This window comes from Phalacrocorax aristotelis, chromosome 6 (genome assembly GCF_949628215.1).
Source record: "Phalacrocorax aristotelis chromosome 6, bGulAri2.1, whole genome shotgun sequence".
NCBI classification, from domain to species: Eukaryota; Metazoa; Chordata; class Aves; order Suliformes; family Phalacrocoracidae; genus Phalacrocorax; species Phalacrocorax aristotelis.
The window spans coordinates 25,445,174-25,456,589 of NC_134281.1; the positions used below are offsets into that span (position 1 = coordinate 25,445,174).

The window sequence follows — 11,416 nt, forward strand, 5'->3', positions numbered from 1 at the left end:
AAAATAGAAAACCATAATGTGATACTTAACTAGTTAGCTGTAACACAGAGCTAGAAGATAAGTAATAGTGCCAATTCAGTTTTACTCTAGCATAGCTGCACATTATTGATCTGTTCCTTCTCCTGTCTCTGAAGAGAGATCTGCACATAAACATCCCAACGTCACAGGCTGTTTTTTCACCACTTCAGCATATATAGCCTATGAAAAACACTGGGGCTTGAAAGAAAAGGCAGCCGTTAGTTTGTGCGTACAGGTGCAAACACAAACTGACTACAGTATGCTACCCCAGCCGTTAACTGGACAGAGCTGAAAGCTCAGGAAGCATGCAAGCAGCAGTCACTCTTAGTGGCCTTGACCCCCTGATGAGAGACACGTGCCTCATGGTAAAGCACCGGTCAGTCAAGAACTCCTGCCCTTGTGCTTCTTACACACCCAGATGACTTTATTCACTTGTTGAGTGGATATGCTCAAGGTACACTCTGCACCAGCTCCCTTGCCATGTGTGTAATTTTATAACTGTTTACTAACCCTGAGGCAACCAACATCACAGAACAATGCATGGGAATAGAAGGCCTGTAATATTAGATGTTTTAAAGGATTGTTCTTAAGTGTAATGAGATCTGTGAAGGCTGAAGTACTGCTAACAGACCCATAAACTACTCCAGATTTGGAACTTGTACCTTCAACAACTCTGTGCCTTTATGATTTTTAAAGAAATGCTTTAACTGCATTGGCAGAGATTAAGTAAGCCCACTGAGACCACACATGCAAATACATGAGCATGTGCAGGTACTCAACAGCCTGGAAGCAGGACCGCATACTTATGTATTGACAATTTGATGCCACTGGATGGAAACTTAACAGAAGACAGTACAAAAGAAAAGTCCAAACTGACTTTATATACCTCCACATACCCCTTTTTAATATGTTACTTTGCACTGTGTACATGAAAACCAAAAATAAACAAAAGGAACTTTAGCCAAACTCCCCTTCCTCCTCCAGCTTTATTGATAGTTTAAAATTACATTTTCTATGTTCTAGGACTTCAATTGCTTTTACCATCTTACTTTAAAAACTGATTACAAGCAAATGAAACTCAGTTGCCTAAGTGATATAGTATACAAAAATAACATCTTGATTTCTGTGAAAATGCATTTATTTGCAACTCCTGAATAGCTCCAAATTGTATATGCTATGAGCACTGATGTCTGGGTTTCAGATTTACTTTGAAATATTTATTCAAAACCTTCCCATTACGTTCTGTATCTCCAACATGAACATTCATTGACTGAATTACTGTTACTTTTAAGTTTATTCCTGATTTCTCTCTCTCTCTCTCATGGCCATTAACAGGCATGTGCATCTTGTTTATTTACTCCCACACAGCTATATGCTCTAGGTAGGGCCTGATACAGATATTACTTGGTGTTAACAGCTACTGAGGTCAGACAATCCAAGGCCATTGTAATAAAATCAAAGTTATGAGGAAGTTTAGACACTTCCAGAATTTCTTTCCTCCTGCATAGGATCACTTCCATGTAACCCAGAGAGGGTTTGCTGGTCTGACTCAACTCTTCCCACTCATCAATCCCTATTCACCAGTGGCATGGAAAGGGGGTTCTTTAACAAAGCATTATACATAACACCTCTACCAAACTAAACATAAACATTTTTGTAGTTAAATGCAGAAAGTTGATTTTTCCACCCCTTTCCTCCTTTTACACTGCAAGTAAAGCTCACTGGCCTGGGAGTAGCCTCTATCTGCCAACCTTTGGCCAGTGAAGAGGATTCAGAGAAAAATAATACAACCATCAATCAGAAAAAGGAGGGGCGACAAAGGAAAATAATTAGGCTGTAGCTTCAATTGTGCATTCCCGTGCAAGGTGCCCTGACTCGCCGCAGCGATAGCAGTTGACTTCACTGGTCTTGCTGCAGTTGATGGCTACATGGCCAGTTTCACCACACCTGGAAAAGCAAAATGATTTTATCAAAACCATCCAGAACAGTTACTCAGAAAAGCAATCCTACTCTGTCAAGTACATTATCTGCTTAACTTTCATGCAATGCTAGTTCCACACTCAAGATTCCTGCTCCAGTGTCCCGGAGTTCTTTGACATTAGGCAAGTTTCTGTCTTCACTAGAGCCAGGAACTTTTCCCCAACTGATCAATTTGTATTAATTGCCATATACGCCAAATCCACCCTACATCAAATAGAGATTTATTATTTTATTTTTTTGGAAGTGTGTCAGGTTTTGCCTGCTCTGATGCTTCTGTCTGCAGTTCAGCCTTGTTTTGAGAACAACTAGTTTTAATTCAAATGGACCATGTTCCTTCTCCTTCCTCCACAGAAGGGAACCTTGGTGGGGGTGAAGCATACCACATTCAGGAAGATGCTCTTTCTGGTATAAGCCTGCATTCAAAAACTAGACAGCATTTTGAAGCTGCCATTTCAAACTGATTTAACATTTGCTTCTATGTGCAGTTCCTGTAACTAAGGCATCTTAAGCATAATTCCTGCTAGGGCTGGCTGTGCTGGTCCGCCAATTTGTAAAGCTGGAGTCTACTAGTGCCAGCATAAGATACAGGGTACCCAACTCTAGTTTACGTTTGTGTTATAGGCAAGTACCTCCCGTTACCTTCTGCAAAGAGATATGTCCCTTTCTCCTGTACAGATTAAGTGATTTAACATCTGCATTGTTCTGGCCACCTAGAGATGCACATCATTCAATCTATTACTTGACTTCACTAATAGGTGTTCTAACTCTTAGTTTTGAGTAATAGTAGACAACCATTTAAAGAAACAAGCTACCAGTCAAAGCTGAAACTTCACTGCCTAACCAAAATCAGACACATAATGCATCTGTCACTTAAAGTACATTTTGCAGTTGCCTCTTGTCAGTTCTTACCTATAGCATTTCACTTTGGTGCAGTCTTTTTGAATGTGTCCAAACTCTCCACAAGAATAGCACTTCTGCTCATCTGCATGGTCACAGTCACGAGCCAGGTGGCCAGGTTTGCCACAGTTGTAGCAGCACTGCTCTCTCTCCCTCTTTGGCTCCTTGCAGTCCTTCGCAATATGGCCACCTCTACCGCAGTTATAGCAGGCTTCCACAATAAGAAAAACATACCAAACAAGACTATAAAACCTTGGTAACAGGAGATGTAGCATGCTTCTAATGAAGGACACACAGAGCTTGTTTCCAGTGAGTTATGATCAGTATACTGTATCCTTTCCTTCAACCACAGATCTCTGTCCATGTGACTGAAGAGATAGAATATTTAGTGATACTTACCATCCTCCTGAAGATCACAGTCCTTGGCAAGATGGCCAGACTCACCACAGCGGTAACAGATGTCCGGGAGAGGTGAAGACATGAACTGGAAGCCTGCTTGAAATGGGTAACAGGAGGTAAAAAAAAGGCTTAAGGATTAAGTTAAGAATATTCTTAAGAGTTAATCAAGGACACTGCCAGCTGAACTGACAAGTTAATTTCACTCTGAAGCCCCCTGCAATATTCTTATGCAGTGTTAAGAACCAGCAAAATCTATTACTGATCTGTGTCCCAACTTCTCCAGACTAACAAATCCAGCTTTACACACCATTCAGAAGTCAGCTAAAGGTCTTACTGTAAAAGTACTGAAAACCACAGCCATCAATCACCTCTGCCACGGCTTCTCATCCCACGACCACGGCCAATTCCAGAAGGGCATTCCCGAGCCCAGTGGCCAGTACGTCCACACTTGAAGCATTCGTTGCTGCTCATGGCTGCAGATTACCTGCCTGAAGAAGAAAGGCATTTTTAGAAAAGCTTCCCCCTCCCCATCCAAAGGCTACATCAAAATAAGAATCAGAGGCTTCCCACCCTCCCAGCAAAAGCAATTAAAACCAAGCAGGACTTCTGGTTAACTTAGTACTTTATTTTACAATACCTGATCATGACTATTAAAACACTTTCTTGGAGCAAGGCACCTTTGAACAACCAAAGAAACAGTGTACTACAGATCTTTTCCTCTGATCAGTTCTTGTAGCCAGCCTTCGCTTCAACAACTTACAAAATGCTTAAGAGCAGAGAAAAAAAAACTAGACCCCTTTAAATACTGTCTTCCCAGCCTTACTGTTGTTGTCTTTCAGTAATGCACCTTTTTCCTTATTCTGCAGAGTTAAACTCCAAAGCCAGCTCCTTATCTCTACAAATTGTTTCTTCCTGATAGGTTACGCTTTCTCTTGAAGTATCTGGCTGGCAGCTACTACATTTATTGAGTGATCAAGCTTCATTCTGGAAACTAATTGTAAGAATAGGCAGTATCAAACCTAAACCCTTGAAGAGCATATTAGCTTAACACTTGACAGCTTAAGTTCTTTTATGACCTAAATAGCAGTTAAACTCTGAGAAACAAGAACTACAACTGCAGTATATTAACCTATAGCTCACGATGCATACTTCCCTCCCAGGTTTACATGAAAAAAATGTTCAAGACATTTGGCTTCCCTAAAACACACCAGATACTTGCCAGATATCTAGAAGGCTAACTTGGAAAACATCCGTAGAACGCTAGGGAAACATCAGTGAGGCATGCCTGTCAGACAATATAAACCACTTCTGCCCATATTGGGGAACAGAGGTATGCATTTCATTGAGCAGGAAAGTCAGTCTGCCACAGGTCACTGAAGCAGTGGTTAGGATGGGGTAGGTTAAGCAGACTGTGGTCACAGTACCGTAACTCCCCTAAGCCGTAAAAATTATGCAAGACTTCTAGAACTAGAAATAAAAGTACAAGGAAATTGAACATTTGGAGTCTTTTTTGACGTGTGCTTGAAGACAAGTTTAAAGTACACTGGTTTAAAAATACACATGTCAAGCTTTGTTTTGAAGTCTCCTGAAGTTTAAATACTTCACATTCTCTCTCCCAATTCATTACTCTTAACCTAACAGATGTAGAATCATTATCTTGTATGTTTGGTCAGTTTACCTGACACCCCATCAACATAGTCCTCCCAAAACTCTACAATTTGTGTTACAGAATGATTCCCTCCCCTCCAAACCATCCAGCATTCCACACTATGAGGAACATCTGTGAGTTGCGTCTTAAAGAAAGCTACTAGAGAATCAATAAGAACACATGCCCTCAAGAAGGAACCAGAATTGGCATCCTGAAGTTTAGATCTTAAATGTAGAGCATATATCTAAACATGATTTTTTATTTAGAGTTATTTTTGAAGTACTCCAGTGTTGAACAAAGTTACTGTGGCTTTTTAGCCACCCTTCCCTCAAAACAGTTCCTCCTTCTCCAATCATCTTCAGCATAGAAGTGACCATCCATCCCTTCCAAGCACAGTAGAAGCCTGAGAATTCAAAGTACAAGAGAGACGAACTTTAGTATGCCACTTCTGTAACCCCACATCTACCTTCTAGCTGGATCAGATGACGGTATCTGCCCTTAAAATGAAGTTCTGCAATAAAAGGATGCAAGAAGATCTTAAACAGATGTTAACAAGAATAAAACAACTATCTGTCTGAGCACTTGAGATATACTTAAGAGTTTACAGATAACCCAGTCTTCTCTGCTTCATCACAGCTTTCAAGATTTTAAACTATCTTATTACGACACCCAAGGGTGAAGAGCTGACTGCTATGGTGACAGCAGCTGGCACTCAGCATGCTATTGTTTATGCTGGTTTTCATAGCAACTATGTTGACACTGCAGGACAGGAAAAACACAAGCAAAGCCTTGTTTTCCACTTGTGTTTTTACTGCAGGAGCTGGGCTCAGGCACAATAGTTGACACTGCTTTTAATTTCAAGAGGGACAAGATGGGGTCCCTGAATTATATACCAAGACATACTCTTCGCTCAATTTGCAACTCTCTTCGAAAAAGTCCTCACACTGAAACATTATAAAACAGCAATGTAATACCTGTTAAAAAAAGAATAGTATGCCAAAGCTGTAGCAGAATTGCAGTATCTCTTTACAGATAGTAACAACTACCAGACTTCAATTCCAAACCACAAACATGAGTGTACAGCAGAAAGTGACAGGATTGAACACTGCCAGCGGTTACCCATACGAAGAACCTAACATAACCAGTTAGGTTAACATACAGTAGAAGACAAATGTTTAATAGCTGAGCTAGACCTGCTTTAGATGCACAGTGGAAAAGTTCTTATACTAGGAGTAATGTGACAGCCTGTATGTAGTCCGTCAACCTTCCAGTCAGGGTCAGGATCTGTATGACAGACAAAAGCTCACTATTCGCTACCGAAAACAATCTGAAAAGAGAAGTTTTACGCCTGATTCAAAGTTGCTTCCTTTTTAACTGCTCCTTCAAGAGAAAAACCTGAAGTTTCTTTCCTCTGAAATGTAGCAAATTGACAAAGTTAATATTATGCAAACTGAGTAAGAAATCTAAGTCAAACAATGGTCTCTGTGCAGCTATCCTTCAAGACTGAGAAATTAGTTTAAAAACCTTTATATTCAGAGGGCCCTTACCCCCCGAACTCAGATTACAAAACACACTGTTGCATCTTCAGCTACCTTAAGTATATGAAAGGACCAAACAGTGTCTGGAATGTCTCTTCACCAGTATTTTAATGTTTAACTTCTGCATTCTTCCTGTAAAGGATCTGAAACTGAATACAAATTCACCAGCTAGAGGTGGATACAGCTGGCACTAGTTTTACTTGCCCCACATTCCAAGAAGCCTTACACAGGACAAAATTCCCCACTCATGTAAACCATTTTAAAACACGATGCAAGGATTTAGTTTTCATATAAAGACAATAGCCACCTTTAAGGAGCAATATCCAGAAAAGGCTGGTTCAGAAGACAAGTCCTTAAATGGATAGCCTCCAAGCAGTTTGGACACCATCACATTTTTCAGCTACTTACAAAAGAAAAAAAAAATTAGTCCAGTAAAAGCCACCCAAGTTCAAATTCTCCTCTATTAGTCAATACTCCTCCATTTGTCATCACAGGCAAGTTTCCAGCAGTTTCTTTTATCTGCCAAGGCCACCTTAAGTCAGTCTTCTGCAAGACTACTTTTTAAAGTTTTCTTGGAAAGTTTTCACGCAGTCACATCTATCAGTGTTTTCTGCAGCTCAAACGTGTCATACAAAGCAGCCTGCCCCCCAGCCCCCCTCCCCCAACTATACATCCCAAAACCAGATTTTTACCTCACCAGGAGAGGAAAAACACTATGGCCTCATCTAGCATTTCTGATCCAGGTCAAATTCTATCAGATGTACTAAGCCACAGCCTCAGAGACTAGAGTCCCAAACTGGTGAAGAAACACAAGTCTAGTTGACTCAACCTTTACCTTTCTAGTAAAGGGAGATGGTAGGCACTTAGCCGAACTCCTTCTACAGAGCTCTGCAACTGCAGCTGAAGCTGAAACAAATCACCCTGCAGCAATTCAGCAAAACATTAAGAATGAATTAGACTTTGTTCTGTATGATTACCCTACTGCCAAAGATCATGGGCTGAGAACAGCTCAAAGATCCAAGTGAGAGGTGCCACCACAGTGGTTTCCTAGGTCAGCTCTGAAGGTTCTGAGTGCAACTTTAGCACCAAACTTCAAAGTGACAAAGTTTCTTTGTGATTCTTCTGGTGATATGAGAAACTTTGAAGGCATGATCTTAGAATCATAGAATCATTAAGGTTGGAAAATACCTCCAAGATCATCAAGTCCAAGCCAACACCCCCATGCCTCCTAAACCATGCCCCAAAACTTCAAAGTTTCGCGTATCAAACTTGTAAATGGAAGATCATGTCTTTCTGTGCGTTTACAGTTAGTATGCATTCAAAACTTTTAAAACAGGAGAGGTGCTATTAATCTCCAGTATGCACACACAAGATTCAACAATACCCAGGTCTGTTTCAGTAACCCATCTAAACGTGATGATGGAAAGAACTACCACTAAGCTCCACTGCAATTCTCCTTATTTTATGGCTTTTAGCCTAGATGCCCTCTGAGGAAGAAGTTTGTTTTAAAAAATAAAACTAACTTGGGCTCCTCATAATAGAAAAGAAGCTGAACTCCACCTCTAAGATTACTCACAATTCTTCTGGATACTAGCAGTTCCTTAGAAATCAACAGCCCAGCCTAAGGGCATTTATCTTCATTATACTTACCAGGTGCTTTTATCTAGAAGTATCACTTCCATTCAACATTAATAGGACTTCACTGCTTCAACCAAAGGACAGACTAGATAAAAACCACTGCTAATACCAACATACTTAAGAGCTCTTTGGCAAGCCAGCTATATCAAAGAGGCAAATGTTGAGAAACCAGCAGTTTCTTCCCAGGCTGTTGGTGGCCAACCTACAACACCACACCTGAATTTGACAAGCCAATCTGAACATGGCAAAACCCCTAGGTAACAGCAAGCATAGCTTTGCTTTCCTGTAAGATTAAGAAATGGAAAGGCAGAATAGACTGCCAACAGAAGTGCTAGCATTTCGTTTCAAAAGAGAAGTCAAAATTTTAAGAGAAATGCTACCCGTAGTGAGTTTTTATTTCCCCAAGAGCATGTTTTGTGAATTCTTGAACACAGGACACATGACTCTCACCAAAGCTACTCACTATTCAGCTGGTTGAATTTCCACATCTGTAACCTCAAAATATGCTACAGAAAGAGTTAGCGATGCTCCTGCCTCCAGCTCTTGTCCTCACTAATAAAGATACAAAATTAATTATTCTGACCACCAGGTAAGAACACCCCAATTCTGAAAGTAGCTTGAAACTTCAAGAAAACCTACAGATGTGGAAAGCCAAGCCTACGCTCCATTTGGGTCCCCTTAATACATTCCACAGGCAAGCTGATCCAGGAATGCTGAACATTAACTAAAACTCAAGAACTTGGATCCCTACTAAGTGGCCAGAAGCCAGGTCAAAGACATAATGACTTTGATTAGACTAGTAATTCTTGGATAGCTTTGTTGACACAAATCAGGAAGAGAGCAAAAGTTCATCAAAAAAGTGATTCTGTAGCACTTCCTACCTATCCACACTAGTTACACAGAGCAGGAGAAACTTTAGATTAACTATCAAATATGCACAGTCTGCCATCTTCCCCTTTTATTTTTTAACACTATCCATATAAAGTTCTAAATTTAGAGAAGTAAACAACATCAGCACGTGCAAACTTTTTAACATAAAATTCAGTCCAGACATTAACAAAGTCCGTTAAAAAAAAAAATGGTAGGTTAAGCCTGTAACGCTTAAGGTTGTTGCACAGCCCTGGTGAACTCATTTACCTTCTTCACTTTGAAGGCAAGATTGCTTCTCTAGGTAAGTGTGCATTAAAAAAACATGGACTAGGCAGCCCTAACGCTGCACGGCAATAAGATCTTATTAAGCGTCGAAATGAAAATAAAAACCCACTATTAAGTTTAATAATTCCTTATGACAATTCTGGATACTAAACGAGTAACAGCAGTTACTTGAGAACTACGTCTGACAGGAACTTAAATACAAGGCTGTTCCACTAGTCCGTGATCTGTAGATGTCACAGGCTATTTTTCCTATCCATTTATAGGTCACACTTGGATTTGGAGCAGGCCCCCATCCGTGCCTGTGGTCGGAGACAAATAGTTGCAACACCTCGACCCTCTTGTCTCTTGCGGAGCCTCACACGTGGGGCAGCCACGTGGTGAGCCCCGGCCCAGGCCCCGCTCAGCCACTGCGAGGGGCGGTTTAGTAAAGATTTAAAAAAAAAAGAAAAAAGAATAACACACCTTTATTTCGGCCACTTTCCGCCCAGCCCCCGGTCTCGCAATATCTTCTGCCAAAACTCGCCGCAGCCGCCCGCCCCCAGGGAAGCCAGCCGCACGCCGCGGCCGGAGCACGCCGTTTCCCCTTCCCCGGGCCGGCCGGGCGAACCCTTACCCCCGCTTCCCCGCCACGCGGGTCTACCCGGCGGGACACGTTGTCAGAGCCCCCGCCGGCGCGCGGGATCAGTAGGAGGCCGCTCCCGGGCAGCGCCCGGCCCGACCAAGCGGGTCGGGACAGCCCGCCCCCGCCCCAGCCTCCCTTCCCCCAGCGCAGCGCAGGCTGCCTCAGCGCCGCCCGGAACCCGCCAGCGCCTGACTCACCCGCCGCCCCGCCGCCACCGCCCGCCCCGCCGCGTCCCAGTGCCTCCCATCCGACCCCCCCTCCGACCCCCGGGCCTGGAATCCGCGCCCCAGCCCCGGCGGGTCGGCCAGCGCCACTTTCCCGCGCACTAGGCCGGAATCCGCCAGCGCCATCATCGCTCCGCACTCTACCTTCGCCCCCGGCCCCAGCAGCTATCCCCGCCACCGGGGCCGGCTCAGCGGTTACCTGCGGCCCTCGGCCCCGCTGCGGCAGTACCCGCCCGGACGACTGTAGGCCCCGCTGGCTCCGGCCCTACCCGCCCGCTCCCGGCTCCTTCTGCCTGCGCCACACGCGGTTTGCACACGGCCCCACGCACTCTTCCCCCACAGATCACCCCGCCCCTCCCTACTACTCTGCGCACGGCTCACTGGAGTCTACCTTTCAACCAATGGACGCAAACCGCTTTTCCGGCTGGCCAATGGGAGTTACGGTCGGGGGCATCCAACCATGGCAGTCGACAGGTGGGAGTGACCCGCCTAGCGGGGCTTTCGGCGGGGCAAGGGGGCGGGTAGCTAGCTGTCTTGTCTGTCTGTCTGTCTGTCTGTCTGTCTGTCTGTCTGTCCGTCCGTCCACCCGTCCGCGGGGCGCGTGCTCGGCCCTATGGTACCTCCCTGTCCTTCGTACCCTGACGCGCCAGCCAGGCGGCTCCGTACTGGGCGCCCCGGCGGAAGGCGCGGCGCGGGTTGCTCCGCCGGCCGCCTGAGGCGGGAGGTGAGGCCGGCCTGGCCCTGATGCGGCGGCGAAACGGCGCCTCAGGGCCGCCCTTTCTCTGTCCCCGGTATCCTCCCCCTCTCCGCAGTCTGGGTTAGATCCGGCGGTGCCGCCTCGGGAGAAGCGGCGGAACCCCCCGCAAAACCGAAGGCAACGGCGCGCTCCGTTCGGGGGTGCGGGGCAGGCGCGGAGCTGCCCGCCGCCGCCCCCGCCCGTCCCTCCCTGCGCAGCGCCACTCCGAAGGGACGGACTCGTTCCCCGCTCCGCGCGCCGGGCCGGGCGTCCCACGGGCCTGGGGCTTGCCTCTCGGTGACCCGCCCGTTCCCGCACGTCCCGGCGAGGCTTCTACTGCCGCCGCTCCCCGTCCCCAAGCAGCCTCCTTCCCCCGCTGGCGGCGGGGCTTTCCCGGCCTCCCTCCTGCTCCCCGGGCCGCCCTGCCGCAGGCGCTGTGTGGGGCGCCTGTGCCGCCGGTACCGCGCCGGGGCAGGGGGCTCGGGCTAACTACCGGGCTCGACCCGCCGGCGGCGGCCGCCTGCTGGCCCTGCAGCCGGGCCTGAGCGGCGGCGGCCATCT

The 11,416-nt window shown here is 45.6% G+C and overlaps 1 protein-coding gene across 16 annotated transcripts; it reads right to left on the reverse strand.

Annotated features, from left to right (window-relative positions):
• Positions 1-891: 891 nt before the first annotated feature.
• On the reverse strand, positions 892-11,149 carry CNBP (CCHC-type zinc finger nucleic acid binding protein). 16 transcript variants are annotated; one of them, XM_075096736.1, is made up of 6 exons: positions 10,319-10,464; positions 6,788-6,880; positions 3,663-3,782; positions 3,295-3,387; positions 2,908-3,106; positions 892-1,965 (listed from the first exon to the last, which is right to left on the reverse strand). In XM_075096736.1, exons 3-6 carry the CDS (start codon positions 3,763-3,765, stop codon positions 1,848-1,850), a joined length of 513 nt encoding a protein of 170 aa, XP_074952837.1. In that variant the 5' UTR covers positions 3,766-3,782; positions 6,788-6,880; positions 10,319-10,464; the 3' UTR covers positions 892-1,847. The 16 variants fall into 16 exon arrangements, with proteins under 16 accessions (XP_074952837.1, XP_074952830.1, XP_074952826.1 ...); XM_075096729.1 differs by having other exon boundaries at positions 2,908-3,109; positions 10,319-10,452; XM_075096725.1 differs by having other exon boundaries at positions 2,908-3,109; positions 3,295-3,390; positions 10,319-10,452.
• Positions 11,150-11,416: the final 267 nt, after the last annotated feature.